Source organism: Pseudochaenichthys georgianus, chromosome 5 (genome assembly GCF_902827115.2).
Source record: "Pseudochaenichthys georgianus chromosome 5, fPseGeo1.2, whole genome shotgun sequence".
NCBI lineage: Eukaryota > Metazoa > Chordata > Actinopteri > Perciformes > Channichthyidae > Pseudochaenichthys > Pseudochaenichthys georgianus.
The window spans coordinates 39,181,327-39,198,216 of NC_047507.1; the positions used below are offsets into that span (position 1 = coordinate 39,181,327).

General features: G+C 39.4%; 1 protein-coding gene across 1 annotated transcript in view; it reads left to right on the forward strand.

Annotated features, from left to right (window-relative positions):
* Positions 1–13,899, forward strand: part of LOC117446491 (protein-glutamine gamma-glutamyltransferase 5-like) — a 31,485-nt gene extending 17,586 nt beyond the window's left edge. Inside the window, exons 6-15 of the mRNA XM_034082692.2 lie at positions 1,699–1,876; positions 3,378–3,513; positions 4,020–4,129; positions 6,036–6,151; positions 6,779–6,905; positions 7,487–7,755; positions 10,560–10,734; positions 11,385–11,548; positions 11,936–12,072; positions 12,206–13,899. Of these exons, the coding sequence (XP_033938583.1) occupies positions 1,699–1,876; positions 3,378–3,513; positions 4,020–4,129; positions 6,036–6,151; positions 6,779–6,905; positions 7,487–7,755; positions 10,560–10,734; positions 11,385–11,548; positions 11,936–12,072; positions 12,206–12,362 (1,569 nt within the window). The 3' untranslated portion in view covers positions 12,363–13,899. The remainder of the gene's footprint in view (positions 1–1,698; positions 1,877–3,377; positions 3,514–4,019; positions 4,130–6,035; positions 6,152–6,778; positions 6,906–7,486; positions 7,756–10,559; positions 10,735–11,384; positions 11,549–11,935; positions 12,073–12,205) is intronic.
* Positions 13,900–16,890: the final 2,991 nt, after the last annotated feature.

Genomic DNA, 16,890 nt, shown 5'->3' on the forward strand with positions numbered 1-16,890 from the left:
CTCTGAAAACTATCCTGAAGAGTTGTCAGGACAGTATCCGGGGAAGGGCCAGCAGTGTACAGAATCATGTCATCAGCATATAGGTGGATAGAGGAGTTGCCCACTGATTTCTCCATATCATTTATATATATTGAGAATAGGATGGGTGCTAGAATAGAGCCTTGTGGTACTCCCTTAGAGATGGATAGGGGCTGTGTCATCAGATTTTCAGATTTTACACACTGGGTGCGCATGGACAGGTAGTTTTCAAACCAGGCTATCGATTGGTTAGTGACACCAATGCTTCTAAGCTTTCCCAGAAGCAGTTGGTGATCTACAGTGTCGAAGGCTTTGGCAAGATCGATGAAAATGGCAGCACAGTATTGTCTGGAGTCAAGGGCATTGATGATATCATTTAGGACTTTGAGAGTCGCCGTCTCACACCCATGTCCTGCACGGAACCCAGACTGCATGTCAGATAGTATGTTGTAAGTCTTCAGAAACCATGTTAGCTGTTTGCAAACTAACTTTTCGAACACTTTCACTATACAGGGTAGAATGGATATTGGACGATAGCAGTTGGGGTCAGCATGGTTTCCCCCTTTAAACAAAGGTTGCACTAAAGCTGCCTTCCAGGCAGAAGGTAGCACTGCTGTCTGTATGGACAGATTACAAAGGTGGGAGACAGCTTCTGCAATAATCGGGGCTGCAACTTTAAAAAAGAAGGGGTCTAGCCCATCAAGACCTGCAGGTTTGTTGGGGTCAAGTTTGCTAAGGACCTCCAGCACATCGTTCTCACTAACTTCCTGTAGGCAGAAGCTGTGACATGGGGCTGCGCTAAAATTAAAAATGACTAGATTCTCCCTTTGACAGACTATCTGCATTGGTCTGCGCTGGGAGTGGACCTCGTGTCCCGATCGGAGTGGGAATAATACTAATAATAATTCTTGCATTTTATCCATTAATTTCCCCAACATTGTGATAAAAAAACCACACGTTTAATCCATGTTGGTGTACTACAACTACAAAAAGCATCGGTTTGTTTTCTCATCAGGAAATGCAGACTGGCTCAAACAAACGATTTTTAATCATCATCCTCACGATCATCCTCACGATCATGTTCGCCGAATTGACATGAAAGCACTAATAAATGTAGTTTCATCCACTTGAGTTTACAACTACAAAAATAATCGATTTGTTTTTATATCACATCCTACGGGAGGAAATTCAGCAGCTCCCACTACCGATTTTTAATCCTAATGTAATCATCATCTTCACCACGATCATCTATGTTTATGTCGCCGAATTGACATGAAAGCACTGACGAATATGAATATACTGTAGTCAACTTCATTAAAACGTTATTAACGTGCCAAAACTCAGTAATTCACCATTTCTACGCATGACAACACACTTTGTCCGTGTTCGGCTCTCTCGCCGCACAGTGAAGCGTTCCCGCATTGACGTCACTTCCGGCTTCCCCCAAAACTTCAAAATGAGTCGAAGGAATTTCCCGCGATGTTTGAAATTATTGATATTTAACGGAACGGTATCGCTTTTTCTTTTTTAAACTGATGGTTCGAGATGACTAGTAGCCCAATATTTCACTGCACAACAGTTGTTGGGATGATGTCACAGGCTCATTAAGAGTCAGATCTGAAGTTTCAATTTTGAGGAGAAAAAGTCCCATTTAAAAAGAGTGTGCTTATTTTATTTCAGATAAACTCTCAAGATGACCGGGGGGTCCTGCAGGGGAACTGGGGCACTTCATATATTGGGGGGTATTCCCCCTCTCACTGGAGTGGCAGTTACCCCATCCTGCGTCGCTGGTACAACATCGGTGCACAACCCGTCAAATATGGCCAGTGTTGGGTGTTTGCTGGCGTGATGTGCTCAGGTAACAGTTTTAATATTACATTTGAATTATTGAAATGCTCATAAGACAAGTCAACAAGATAGTTTGACTGGAATGGAAGAAGTATGTATATCCTTTGAATAAGTTAAAGGGGACCTATCATGCAAAATGCACCTTTATATGTCTTTTATAAATGAATATGTGTCCCCGGTGTGTCAGGGAACTCACCAAGTGTCAGAAAACACAACCCTCTCTCTTTTCCTCCGTACCCAAATCTCTAAAAATGGGGCTGCAACGGATCTGATATAGACTGATCCAGATTTAAAATAACTCTGACATCAGAAACGATGAGCTCCGCCTATATGGGCAACTCTCCACCTATCAGGGGAATGTGGGGTTGGGCCACAGCCGGCCATTGACGCTCGAAAGCGCTGGAGACGCTGTAGTACATATGCTCTTTGTCTCCCTCCCCGTCGAGGCAAGCACTGTAATTCTCTCCGGTTAGTCTACCAGCAGGTGACAAACATCCACCTCTCCACCTCTTCCAAGGGACGAGGGGACCGTGCAGCAGAGTTTCAGTTAGGTTTTCTTTCGCCGGTCAACATGTCCGTTAAAGTTTAAATCTTCCGGACAAAATTAGAAAAGTGCCGATCAAAGGTCTTCTTTGTTATTTATTGAGCTTTAAAACAAATGAATAATGACTCTATATAATCATATAAGAATAAAACACGGAGGACGGAGATCTCTTTTTCTCCCTCTCTTCTGAGAGCCCAGCAGCTGATCTCAGAGCACGCTCCCCTCTCCTGCCGGGGGGCGTGGTCAGCTGCAGCTCATTTGCATTAAAGCTAGCTCACAGGATCAGCCCCTGCAAAAACAGGGCTGGAAAGAGCAAATAGAGCGAAATGAGGCATGGCTAAAATGCAGGATCCGTTTGGTATTTTGAAAAAAAACTATATTTATATACTTTATAAATATAGGTATGGCCCTACAATATATTGTTCAAATATAGCATGATAGGTCCACTTTAAATAAAGAATACTACATTTGAAAACTAGCAAATATAAGGCATAAAAAAAAAAAAAAGTCACTAAAATATCCTAAAAAGGTAAAATCATCTATATGTTTATGTTTAATATTGAGGTGAACTTTCCCTTTGAATTAAACTCCCCTGCAGATTAGTGTGCATTTGAATCTGAGTTTGAAGCCATTTCTCTATGAAATGGCTCCTTAGCAATGACAATAAAGAGACGCATCAACAATGATGGCAAAATGTCTCATTCAATACAAACACACACTGAAAAACGCAATTAAGTAAATATATTTTGTCAATACATTTCCCATAACGGTTTTAGGTTCATTTAAAGCAATAATATTAAGTTTAACCTACTATTCTTTTATTTAAACTCGACATTATTGCTTTCAACTAACCAAATACAGTTATGGGAAATCTGTTGACATAATACATTTAATTAAAGTCAACGTTTCAGGGTTTTTTCAGTACAGGTAACATAGTGTTAAATCAAGTCTTTGTTTTTGGTTGCAGTGATGCGCCTGCTGGGCATCCCCTGCCGCGTGGTCACCAACTTCTCGTCAGCCCACGACAGCAATGCCAATCTGATCATCGACAAGTACCACGCCGAAGACGGAGTCGCACCCAAAGCATCCCATGACAGCGTTTGGTGAGAGGACACAAACACATTTACTTAACATCAACACACTGCACGACACGTTGAAGAAAACGTATCCAGAGCGAACAACAAGGTCCTATGAAAAGTTAATGGCCCCAATAACGTCAAAGCAGCAATACATGTGTACGTTCCAGGGTTGATGAACGCATCAGTATATGCTTCTTGTTTTTTAACCTTTTCTCGATATATGATTTTCATCAACATAAAGTTGATTCACGAACACCCAGTTATATTTAAACTTGTGTAGTTTGTATTATAACATTGAATGGTCTGTAACATTTGTAAATATGTACATTGACATTTCATTTAATCTCAGTGCTTTACCATGCAGTGCCTTGTCATTGCTGCTACCTCTGCTTTTATCACTGCTTTTATTTATTTGTGTCCAACTATCACTCTAGTGAGCGATCCAAACAAAATGTCCTGATACCAAAGTATGATTGTTATTGTATTTCACTATCGCCTAGCCCTAATATAACTGTTACTTAATGTCTTAGGAACTACCACGTGTGGGTGGAGGCGTGGATGAGGCGCCCTGATCTTTCAGAGGACGGAGCATTTGACGGTTGGCAGGTTGTGGATCCAACACCACAGGAGGAGAGCGATGGTACGGATGTTACACTTTATAAACTTTAACACACGTTGTCTGATTGTACAGTTCATGCTGATTACTTTCTTAGTTACAAAATAATACAGCATTCATCCTTTGGAGTTTATAGTTTTGCTCAGAAGAACTTCCATATTTATTGTGCTCTAGATGAAAGTTTGACTAAAATCATAAGATGATGATTGATCATTTATATTCCCAACAAATCCCTTGTAATTATGGCTCGTCGTTATTTTAATATTTCGCTGTTGAAATATGCAATAGACGGGTAGAAAGACAATCACTATACAAAATATTATTTTATTATAATGCATGAAAAACAACATTACAGACCAACTAATAAACTGCACAGGTAACCTTAAAAAAGAACACAAAAACTGCCGGATGTTTGTGGGTGATTTGGCTGCACCTTGAGCACATTATTATGTATCATGAGAGAAGGTTATTTAATTAATAATAATCCAAACTTTAAAATAAAGTATAATTTAGTTTCCTTCAAACAAACAAATGAATGTCTGAGATATGGGCCAACTTTCTCTCGCAACCCTAACCCTAACCCTACTCTATTACTATTTCTATTTGACATGTTACACTTGATTCTGTGTGTGCACGGTTTATTGCATGTTTTCCTTATTTTAATAGGTTCCAAAAGAGGAGGGTCTTTTTATATATTATGAATCTCCCGTTTCTTATTTAAACATTGTTTATACTATTTGATTTATATTTGAGTTATTACTATATACTATAACACCCTGGAACAATCTCTTTAATAAAGTATTTCTAAACATCTTCCGAGGCGTGTCCCATGTCTCACCTGCACCACCTCTCTAGACCTCGGCCTGGGTTTTAAACACTTTTAGGGACACTTGGTTGACTTTACTTTAAAATATTTTCCCTCCCGTGTGCCTACTAACCCGTGTGTATTTTAAACTTTACATTTTACATATTTTATACTTTATATATTATATTTTATAGTTCTATATTTTATATATTGTATCGGTTATGTTATCTTGTATTATTTGGGTTGATGGGATTTTACAAAGCACTTTTATGTATTTATTTATCATTTACCATTTAATACTAATCTTACCTGCATGACGATTTTAAACAAAGTCAACCTCGGCCCTTTTAGCCAGATGTTTTTAGCTTGCTGACCAGGTCTTTTACCAGATGTTGTGGGACGCAGCCTCGGACACACCACCAGGAGAGACCCCCTCGGGGGGATGAGGTTTTAACCTCGCCGCACACTCTGTGCTTCAGCCGCTGCTCTCTTTTATCCCTTTTATTGCATTTTCTTTATTTTATTTCATTTCATTTTTTAACACAGACCAAACAGGGCTTTTATAAACTTGTATTGGTTTTATTTCAGGTTTTTAAACATAAATACTTACCCGAGAGCCCGTGCACCGTGCTCCCCAAAAGCCTAACCCTATCTAGCCCTCTATTAACCTCTTTACAATTATGACTTTTTCAGATTTAAGTTAAACTGAAAATGGAAACGTTGAATTGAATCATTAATGTATTATGTCAACAGATTTCACCTAACTTTATTAAGTTAGTTGAAAGCCATAATATTAAGTTTAAATGTACTATATTAGGTTCAACTTAATATTATTGCTTTCAACGAACCTAATACAGTTATGTGAATGTTGATGACATATTACGCATAATCAAAGTAAAAAAAAATTCAGTGTAGGGACAGGTTTAGGAGGACTCACAATTACAGATGTGAGAGTTCTGGCTTTAGGTTTAGGCAAACTTACAGGCCGGCTTTTTAACGTCAAAAATAATACAACCACCACTTGGCACCAAAGTGAGACATTTCAAAATCTTTCAGAAAGCAGTTTTAAGTGACGTAAACACTCCTGGAATGTTTGTTTATTGAATAATTTTTCTCCTCCTGCAGGTATTTTCTGCTGTGGTCCCGCCCCGGTGAAAGCCGTCCTAAAAGGAGAGACAAACCTTAAATATGACATCCCATTTGTCTTCGCCGAGGTCAACGCTGACTGCATTGACTGGATGGTCAGTGAGCCTCATCAACACACACAGCACACAGTGTAGCTGGTATTTCAAAAACCAAAAAAACAGAAAACTAACTCCAGATCAAACTGCCATAGAGGCATCGGGTAGCAGTCCATTGTCCAGGCAAGATTGTAGTGTGTTCGGTTGATTTCCCTTCGGTTTCAACGATCAAACGATAAGGCAATGGCTTTGATTGCCTCTATTACCCTGGAGAAAAACCATATGTACTACTATGGGTAATAACTTAATTAATGACACTAAATAATGATTAATTTGCTATATACAAAACAGCATGAAAATAAATGTTGAACTATTAAATATGACGAATCAGCGTTCACGGGAAAACTGAAACACTGACATTAATTAAATGTATTATGTCAACAAATTGACAACAAAATGGAAAGCAATAATATCAAGTTGAATATTCTCTTAATTTAAACTTAATGTTATTGCTTTCAACTAACCTAATACAGTTATGTGAAATCTGTTGACATAATACATTTCCAAGTCAACGTTTCACTATTTTCAGTGCAGACACACACCGCTAAATGGTTTCAAATAAATGTTTTACTGATTTTGTGTAATTCATTGTTTCTTTGTGTTTCTACTGTGTGTGTGTCCTATCAGGTTAAGGCTGATGGCTCCAAATTGAATATTGGCTCTGACACTGCGAGGGTGGGTCATCATATCTCCACCAAGTCTGTCGGCTCCAGGAAGAGGTTGAGCATCACCGACAGTTACAAATACAGAGAGGGTGAGTTCGCCTGAAGAACACATGCCAGGGATGAAGAGTAATTATCTAGAGTTACTCAAGTTTTGAGGTACTTGTACTTCACTCCAATATTCCCGTCTCCTCCTACTTTATAATTCCAGTTCGCCACAATTCAGAGAAGAATATTATCCTTTTAGGTCCACTAAATGTTTTCATGACTAAAGTTACTTTAACGATTCAGATTATTAATACAAAATATAATCAACAAATAATGTGTTATGTGCTAATAAAGGTAAATCTGTTTTGATCCCTAACGGAAATTCACAAGCTACTTGGCAGCATTATAGTAAAAAAATAAGCTTATATATAAAAAGCAATATATATGATACCATTATTTTGTGTATCTTTTTCTGTAATAGGCCAGTGCAAAAATAACTTTATGTAGCCTTCTTTTGATGCTAATATTTTTATACTTTTAAATAAGGGAATGTTTTTATTGCAGGATTTTAACTCATATTTATACACTTTGGTGTTACTACTTTTGCTGAAGTAAAAGTACATTATCCCCCTCTGTAAACAGCCGTAGGTTTCTCTGGAAATAGATTTTCAAACTCAATTTACAGGAACAGAGAAGGAGAGGGAGGTCTTTGAATACGCCCAATCCAACATGGGTGGTGATGAGGATGAGGATGAGACTGAGGAGGGAGAGGACGATGATGAGACGGAGGACAACGTGGCTGTGGAAGAGACAGATGACGCTATCCCGAGTGATGAGGAGGAAGATGATGAGAGTGAAGAAGAGGAGGAGAACGAAGCTGGGAATGAGACCTCAGATGCAGAAACACAGATCAGCATACCTCCCCCTCCGCCTGTGACCATGCAGTTTGAAGAGGTGCGTCACAGAAACTCCCTTAACTTATCCATCAGAGCTGTTCAACTGGAGGTGTTTTCTTTTGTGCTTGAAATGTGCACTTTACTTTCTGAATTGTTTTATTTGTCATTCATCTTTTTGAGGCATCAAGTAATCACGTTCATTGTGTAGGTTCCGACAGCACTGCGCCTTTGGATCTAATTATTTAGGATTAAACGTGTATCGATTGATTGAGTGAACTCGTGGGTCTGATCTGGGGCAAGGCATAAACCAGATAGAAGAATTTACTTATGAACAGTTACACACATCTGACCAAGTCCATGGGTATATGTGGGTGTTCACAAAATGCACGGAGAATGGATCCACAGCATCGTGATATCTTCTGGAAACAAGTGCCGGTGTCGGGCACACACACACACACACACACACACACACACACACACACACACACACACACACACACACACACACACACACACACACACACACACACACACACACACACACACACACACACACACACACAGTGGAGCAGAGCAGAAACACACATCATGCTAAATTATAATTAATGTTATGCGTTAGAGGTGTGTGTGGTTAGCAGCCTGCCGCTCTTTATCTGATCTAAACATAGTGAAGGCTGCGTAAAATCAGCTGTGGACAGCAGATAGGGGAGAATCACTGACATGCATTCATACATCAATGCAGACTGGTTTACAGACTCTCCTGCTCAGCCAATTTATGCTGGAGAGTGTTAAAGGTCTCCTATCATGCAAAATGCACTTTTTTTACATGAACATGTGTCCCCGGCAGAGATGGGGTCGTTACTAAAAAAAAGTAATATATTACATATTACTTTAAAAAAAAAGTAATATATTACACTACTTCGTTACTCTCTACATAAAGTAATTCGTTACTTTACTCGCAGGGCCGGCCCGCCCCTCCCTGCAGGCAGATCACGCAGACTGCTAAAGTTTCAAATGTTCTCTTTAGTTCAGTTTCCATTGTCGCATAAGACTGATACAGATAGCTCCTGAATGTTTTCCTATCTGACCATGGCTGTCCTCTGTCTCCTGCTATCTGACCGTGGCTGTCCTCTGTCTCCTGCTATCTGACCGTGGCTGTCCTCCGTCTCCTGCTATCTGTATATTTTGCGCAGTCTATCTCTGCTCACGCTGTTGCGTCAGCGTGTTCTCCTGCGTGTTGGCCATGTGTTGCACTGGAGCACACCGCAAAGACTTCAGCCGAGCACGTACGAACTGCGCATGCGTAAGTGGCAATAACTCTCCTTACCAGCAGGCGGCGGTAGTGTGTATTCGTCATTCAAAACAGGCAACAACCGGAAAACAGAGAAGAAGAACAGACTACGTGTGTGATATAAATAAACAACAGCTATGTGCGTTAGCTTCACCTTAGCATGTGTTCTTTGCAGGTGTTTGTTGAGGTTTGATTATGACTGATTTTAGTAAGTAACGAAGTAACGCGTGTCGGGGCAATGTTAGTAACTGTAGTGTGATTACTGAATTATAAATGTAGCGCGTTACACTACTCCGTTACCGACAAAGTAATATTATTACAGTAACGCGTTACACCCAACTCTGGTCCCCGGTGTGTCAGGGAACTCACAAAGTGTCAGAAAACAAAACCCTCTCTCTTTTCCTCCGTACCCAAATCTCTAAAAACGGAGGTACAACGGAGCTGATCCAGATTTTCTGCCGATATGACGTGATATCTGAAATGTGGGCTGGCTTTACGCCCACGGCCCTATCAGAAACGTTGCTCTCAGAAACAATGCGCTACGTGTTTTGGAAGTAATATGGTCTTTGTTTACATTAGCAAGCATCGCTAACACTCAGAGCTAACCTGTACTGGAGAGAGTATGTACTAAAAGCTCCATACTGTTTCAGAAATAATCCTTGATGTGGTTCTGAACATGATATGGCGTTTCATCGCTGCAGCATTTAGCTGAGTATCTCGGTAGAATTCCGAGCAGGCACAAGCTCCCCCTCCTCTCTTTTTTTCTTCTTTTAAATCTGCAGACCCAGAATCAGCACTTCTCTAACAGGGCTGAAATAGAGGGGTATGAGGCATGGCTAGAATGGGTGATCTGTTTTGTATTTTGAGCACTTCATATACATTTGTATATATCTGAGACGTACAATATATGCCTAAACATAGTATAATAGGAGACCTTTAATATCTCTTGGGTTTTCTGTGCACACTGTTAAGCCCCCTTAGACAAGTGTACATTGTGATAGACAAGTGTACATTGTGTACATTGAGACTGGTGGTCTCCTGTGCGCTCCACCTCCTCCTGTGCAAACGGCTAGCTTTCTCGTGATCACAAGGAACTAATTATTTCGCACGAGAAACTTTCTCTTGAGCACAAGTACGTTTTTATTTTTGTCCATGTCCCTTTAGGGGCTCCGTAGAGGGTAAAGCTGGGTAAGGCAGTGTATTGTTGGTGTCCTTACCCAAATACTGAAATCCTTTTTAATTACTTGATCAAACCAACAGTTTGTGTCTCGGGCCTCACTCAGGGCACCAACATGTAGCATGAATTGCTTGTAGCAGATTTAATAATGTGTACCAAATATGTCTTAGTGATTTACAACTTAAAGTGATATATCATAAACACAGGATTGTTATTAAAGATGAATGAAAGTGAGGAGACTCAAAACTCTTAAATTACACCTGGAACTATGGAAACAACATAACTAGTTAGGTGGTTAGCATTCAACAGCACAAGTTTGAATATGTAATTACTTTTTCAAGACAAAACACAAAAACACTTAATTAGCGTATTCAGTCGACTCTGTTTGCTACAGGTGAGCCCACCGAGGAACGGTAAGGATGTGAGGCTGAAGCTGTTGCTGCGCAGTGAGAGCAGCTCCGTCAGGTCGCTCTCCATCAACATCAGCGTCCAGGCGATGACCTACGACGGCTTCCTGGGCGCAAACATCCAGACCGAGGTGAAGGACAAGATACTGCTGCCCGGGAAAGGTGATCCTCTGCTGCTCTGATGGGGCTGTTTAGTTTTGGAGGCGGATGTCTAAAAGTCTGGTAACATCTAACTACAGAGACAAATAAAGTAACCTAAGCAAAATGAAACCAAAATCTTAACGTCTAAATACTGCAACTCGACTGAAGGTAATACATATTATAATAACTTAGTTTGGGGATGGAAGTTACATTTGAGGAAACAAAGTTTTCTGTTATTAAAGGGGTATGGGATATTCCCTGCTTGACGTGTTATATTTACACACAAATATTCACATTTACAGCGGTTGCACACATTTTCTTTTTTAAACACCACAATGCATAAACACTTCAATACAAGTAAAAGTCCTGGAATCAAAGTTTTTACTAAAATGTTGTAACTTTGGTTAAAGTACAAGGGTAAGCATCAATATTTTTCAAAGTAGGAAAAGTAAAAGTACCAAAAATGCAAAGTGTCTCCTTTAACTGTGTTATTTTTATAAATATTATATAATATTACTCTGACATTGTACAATGATACATTCACAAGAAAATAATCTCATAAACTCTTGCACTCCGACCTAACCTACCATGAGGATTGGGTGGGAATATCTGTATCTTTTTGTAGGATTTGCTGTAAACCTATATTAACTCTCCTTTTCTGTCTCCTGGAGATTTGCGTGTCCGGATCCGAGTCCCATTCTCGGCCTACCATAAGCCCATGTTGGACTGTGACAGCTTGAAGGTTTCAGCCTTGGTGACGGACAAGGAGAGGCCCGACAACATGTACCTGGCTGTGGACGACGTTGTGCTGATCGACCCCCCCATCTCCCTCAAGGTCAGTAAAAGAGAATTATGTTTGGCCACCGGAAAAAACAAAAACCGTTGACTCTAATTTAATGTATTATTTCAACAGATTTCACATAACTGTGTTAGGTAAGTTGAAAGCAATAATATTAAGTTTAAATCAAACATATTAGTTTCAACCAACCTAATACAGTTATGTGAAATCTGTTGACATGATAATGATACATTTGATCAAAGTCAACGTTTTAGTTTTTCAGTGCAAATTCCGCTCCAAAGCCTGTGGAAAATGTAATCGTCATTGTTTATCTCCCCCTTTCAACACTGTATCTCCAAATATATATTTATACTGTATCGTTATTCTCATACTCAAAATCTTGGATTAAGTTTTGCTGAAATAAATGTGAAATGTGCGTTCAAGGTGAACGGTTCTGCCAAAGTGAACCGTGCCACGAGAGCAGAGATGATCTTCATGAACCCCACGGTCACAGAGACGCTCACCAACTGCACTCTGACCCTCTCTGGGAGTGGACTGATGAAGGAAGAGGTGGAATTCAAGTGAGTGTGTGTGTGTGTGTGTGTGTGTGTGTGTGTGTGTGTGTGTGTGTGTGTGTGTGTGTGTGTGTGTGTGTGTGTGTGTGTGTGTGTGTGTGTTCTTGTTTTCACCTTTTGCCATGTGTGATCCCTGCAGGCTTCCAGACATAAAGCCAAACAACCGTCTTCGTGTCAACTTCTCCTTCGTTCCCTACAAGTGCGGTAAGAAGACTCTGGTGGCCGACTTTGACTGCTCCACCTTCAGAGACATCAAGGCCAGCTGCACCGTCAACGTCAAGCATTCAAGATTTTAAACTCTTTATGGGGTGTTTTCGCTTTGGCTTTAGGGATCTTCAAAAGTATAACTATCAACTGTGAATTTACGTTCACATATTATCTTGCTACTTTCATGGCGTCATTTACACTGAGGATGCTGGGGACACGTCTACGCCACTTTTGGACATGGCAGAAGTTGTCCCCACCACTTTGCATTATTACAACTTGTTGAAAATGTTCTGAAAATAAATAATACAAATTGTAATAATAATAATAATACAAATAAAGTGTAGAAAGAGTTGTACACTTCGAGAATTTGGACAGAGAGCATGTACATTCTGGAGGACTGTTCTCACTCGTTGGGTGTATTTCTGGGATCCCAAGTGGTACAGTTTGAACCTACGACATGTTTGATATTAGTTATAATTGAATAGAGAATAGTAAAGCTATTGTTGCTCCCACTTTGCAGCAGTGTAGCAAAGTTACTGCACTAGTTGTCCAAAAAGTATTGTAAGCACTTGTATGTATTTATGGACTTTTTTTAGGTACTGCTACTGGGGCTTTAGGCGAGATGCAGACACAGATTTACAAAATCCTGCCTAAGTCAATTTGAATTCAGTGCTACTAAGATTGACGCAATTCAAAAATGTTAAGGGTTGTAAAGGTATTGTTTTTAATGAGCACATTTGCTCTCTGCATGGCATAAACAAATATAAAAATAAATTGTCTCAAGGGCCTACAGTATGAGGCTGCAATCTTCAGAGAACAGAATAATACAGCTTAAGGTGGTACAGACACACACATTCTAAAGCGATGTTAGGGGTCAAAACTGCACAGAACATCACCAGGACGGAGCTGCCATCCATGGAGGACCTTTACTCCCAGCGGCTCAGGAAGAAAGCCCTCAAGGTTATTATAAAAGACCCCAATCACACCAGCCACAAACTGTTCTGTCTGCTGCCGTCTGGCAGGCGGTACCGCAGCATCCGGACTAAAACCACCAGATTCAGAGATAGTTTCATCCCACAGGCAATAAGACTGTTAAACACCTGAACTGTTGAAACAACATCTGTTAAACACCTGAACTGTTGAAACAACATCTGTTAAACACCTGAACTGTTGAAACAACATCTGTTAAACACCTGAACTGTTGAAACTGTTAAACACCTGAACTGTTGAAACTGTTAAACACCTGAACTGTTGAAACTGTTAAACACCTGAACTGTTGAAACTGTTAAACACCTGAACTGTTGAAACTGTTAAACACCTGAACTGTTGAAACAACATCCATAACATTCATCTGGCTGCTACTTAGAAATTATTTATCTAATATATCATATTCCAATCACTTGCATAGTCTCTTATTGCACTATTTCACTTTTTGTATTTACTATTTACTTGCACTATATGTATCTCTTTTATTGTGTTGCACTGCTGGAGGAGCGTGACATAAGATTATCATCGTCATAACTACACTGTAGCTATGTTCGTATGACAAATAAAAAAACCTTGAACCTTGAATTTAAACTTAATCTCTTGGTGTAAACTGCACTATATGTTTCTATTAAAGCTTGGTCCTGCTCTAAGAAATGAAGTGTTGCAGTCTCTCCTTGTGGAACAAATGCAAAATGAACAGACCAAATAATATAAAAGCTGGATTGTATCGTTATTTTATGACCATTTTTAAATGTGATGCTACAGATTTTTTTTTTAAATATCACACTGCTCTATTTTAAGATTTATTTTAAGATTCTTAATTTTATAAAAGTAAATCCTTCCTCACTTTATGAATCTTTTCTTTGGTTAAGATATCCTGAATACTTAATACACTATCTCTACTCCACTTTTTCCTGAACCCAACAGTACTTTTATCAACTCGCTTAGAAATGCAACTTAAAAAAATTATTATTATTGAAAGGGTCAAAAAGGTTTCATTTGTGAAAGAGAATTAACAGCAGTTCCCTTTGCAAATATATGTTTGTATCGGTAAACAGCACATACTGTAAGACTAAGGTATAATTATTATTGTATATTAAACATTAAATAACTGTCAACATAAATCACTAAGCAGCCTACTACTCTTCATTAATAGATGAGAATAAGAATAATGCAAGATTTCTTTTCAGCACTGTAGCCAGGCTGACAGAGAGCCACAGCTCCATTGAGCCTTCTATTCCCTTAGCACTCAGTAGTAATGATTTTATGTGCTTTTTTAACGATACAATTGTTACTCTTAGAAACAAAATTAATGACCTCTTGCCTTCGACCAGTATAGTGTTATCAACAGCTCCCGGAATCGTAAGTTCTAATATTACACTAGATAGTAAACTAGAATGCTTTTCAGCCATTAACCTTGAACAATTACATTCAATGATTCTCTCTTCTAAACCATCAACGTGCATGTTAGACCCAATTCCAACTAAGCTGTTGAAGGAAGTTTTTCCATTAATTAGCACTTCTTTATTAAATATTATGAATATGTCTTTATTATCAGGCTATGTTCCACAATCATTCAAAGTAGCAGTGATAAAACCGCTTCTTAAAAAGCACAACCTCGATCCAGAGGTTTTAGCCAACTATAGACCTATTTCTAATCTTCCGTTCCTCTCAAAAATTCTTGAGAAAGCGGTCGCAAAACAGTTGTGTGATTACTTAAAAAACAATGATTTATTTGAAGATTTTCAGTCTGGCTTTAGAACACATCATAGCACAGAGACAGCTCTGGTTAAAGTCACAAATGATATTCTAATAGCCTCAGACAAGGGACTTGTCTCTATTCTTGTTTTGCTCGATCTTAGTGCTGCATTTGATACTATCGACCATGATATCCTATTGCAAAGACTAGAGCACTTAGTTGGCATACAGGGAACTGCTTTAGGCTGGTTTAGGTCCTATCTATCTGAACGCTCTCAGTTTGTACGTGTTAACGATGAATCTTCCACGCAAACCAAAGTTAGCCATGGAGTGCCACAGGGCTCAGTGCTCGGACCTATTTTGTTCACATTATATATGCTTCCGTTAGGCAATATTATAAGGAATCATTCTGTAAACTTTCATTGTTATGCGGATGATACTCAACTATATTTATCAATCAAGCCTGATGAAATTAATCATCTAAATAAAATTCAAGACTGCCTTAAGGACTTAAAAACGTGGATGACCTTAAACTTTTTGATGTTAAACACGACCAAAACTGAAGTTATTGTACTTGGCCCGAAGAATCTACGAAACAAATTATCTAAAGACATACTAACTATGGATGGCATTAATTTGGCCTCCAGTGAGACTGTAAGGAATCTTGGTGTTATATTTGATCAGGATTTATCCTTTAACGCCCACATAAAATCAATTTCAAGGACCGCCTACTTCCATCTACGTAACATTGCAAAAATCAGGCATATCTTGCCTCAAAACGATGCAGAGAAACTAGTCCATGCATTTGTTACTTCTAGGCTGGATTATTGTAACTCTTTATTATCAGGGAGTACTAAGAAGTCAATCAAGTCGCTTCAGCTGATTCAAAATGCTGCGGCTCGTGTACTAACCAGAGTTAGGAAAAGGGACCACATTACTCCTGTTCTGGCTGCCTTACACTGGCTCCCTATAGAACACAGGATAGAATTTAAAATTCTTCTTCTCGCCTACAAAGCCCTTAATGGGCAGGCGCCATCTTACCTTAAAGAACTCATTATACCCTACTGTCCTACTAGGGCATTGCGTTCCAAGAATGCAGGGTTGTTGGTTGTTCCTAGAATCTTTAAAAGTACAATGGGAGCCAGAGCCTTTTCTTATCAAGCTCCACATTTGTGGAATCAGCTTCCAGTTTGTGTTCGGGCGGCAGACACCCTATCCGTTTTTAAGAGTGCGCTTAAGACCTTCCTTTTTGATAAAGCTTATAGTTAGGGCTGATTAGATTCAGCCCCTAGTTTTGCTGATATAGGCTTAGTTTGTCGGGGGACATCTTACTTCTTCCTTCTCTCTGTCTATACCCGTGTACACTCATGTTCCGATTAACCCAGCTTCCCCAAATGTCTTTCTTTTTGGTGTCTATATACGCTGGGATCCGGAGTCATGGATAGTCCTGCGGTCCTGTGTCCTGGATCGCGAGCGCTGGATCTTGAGTCGTGGCTGTGGTCCTGGATCATAGGTCCTGGATGGATATCCTCGTGGATTCATCTTCCTATTATACACACATGCATTTCCAAACATTTGGACTACCTATGTTGCAAATGTATTATCTTTTCAATTTACACACGGCATCTATTGCACGTCTGTCCTTCCTGGGAGAGGGATCCCTCCTCTGTTGCTCTCCCTGAGGTTTCTCCCATTTTTCCCTTTAAACTGGGTTTTCTTTGGAAGTTTTTCCTTGTACGATGTGAGGGTCTAAGGACAGAGGGTGTCGTATTGTCATACTGATATTCTGTACACACTGTGAAGACCACTGAGACAAATGTAACATTTGTGATATTGGGCTATATAAATAAACATTGATTGATTGATTGATTGATTGATATTACTTATAATAATAATAATAATAATAATAACACCTTTAAAAAACAATGGAAA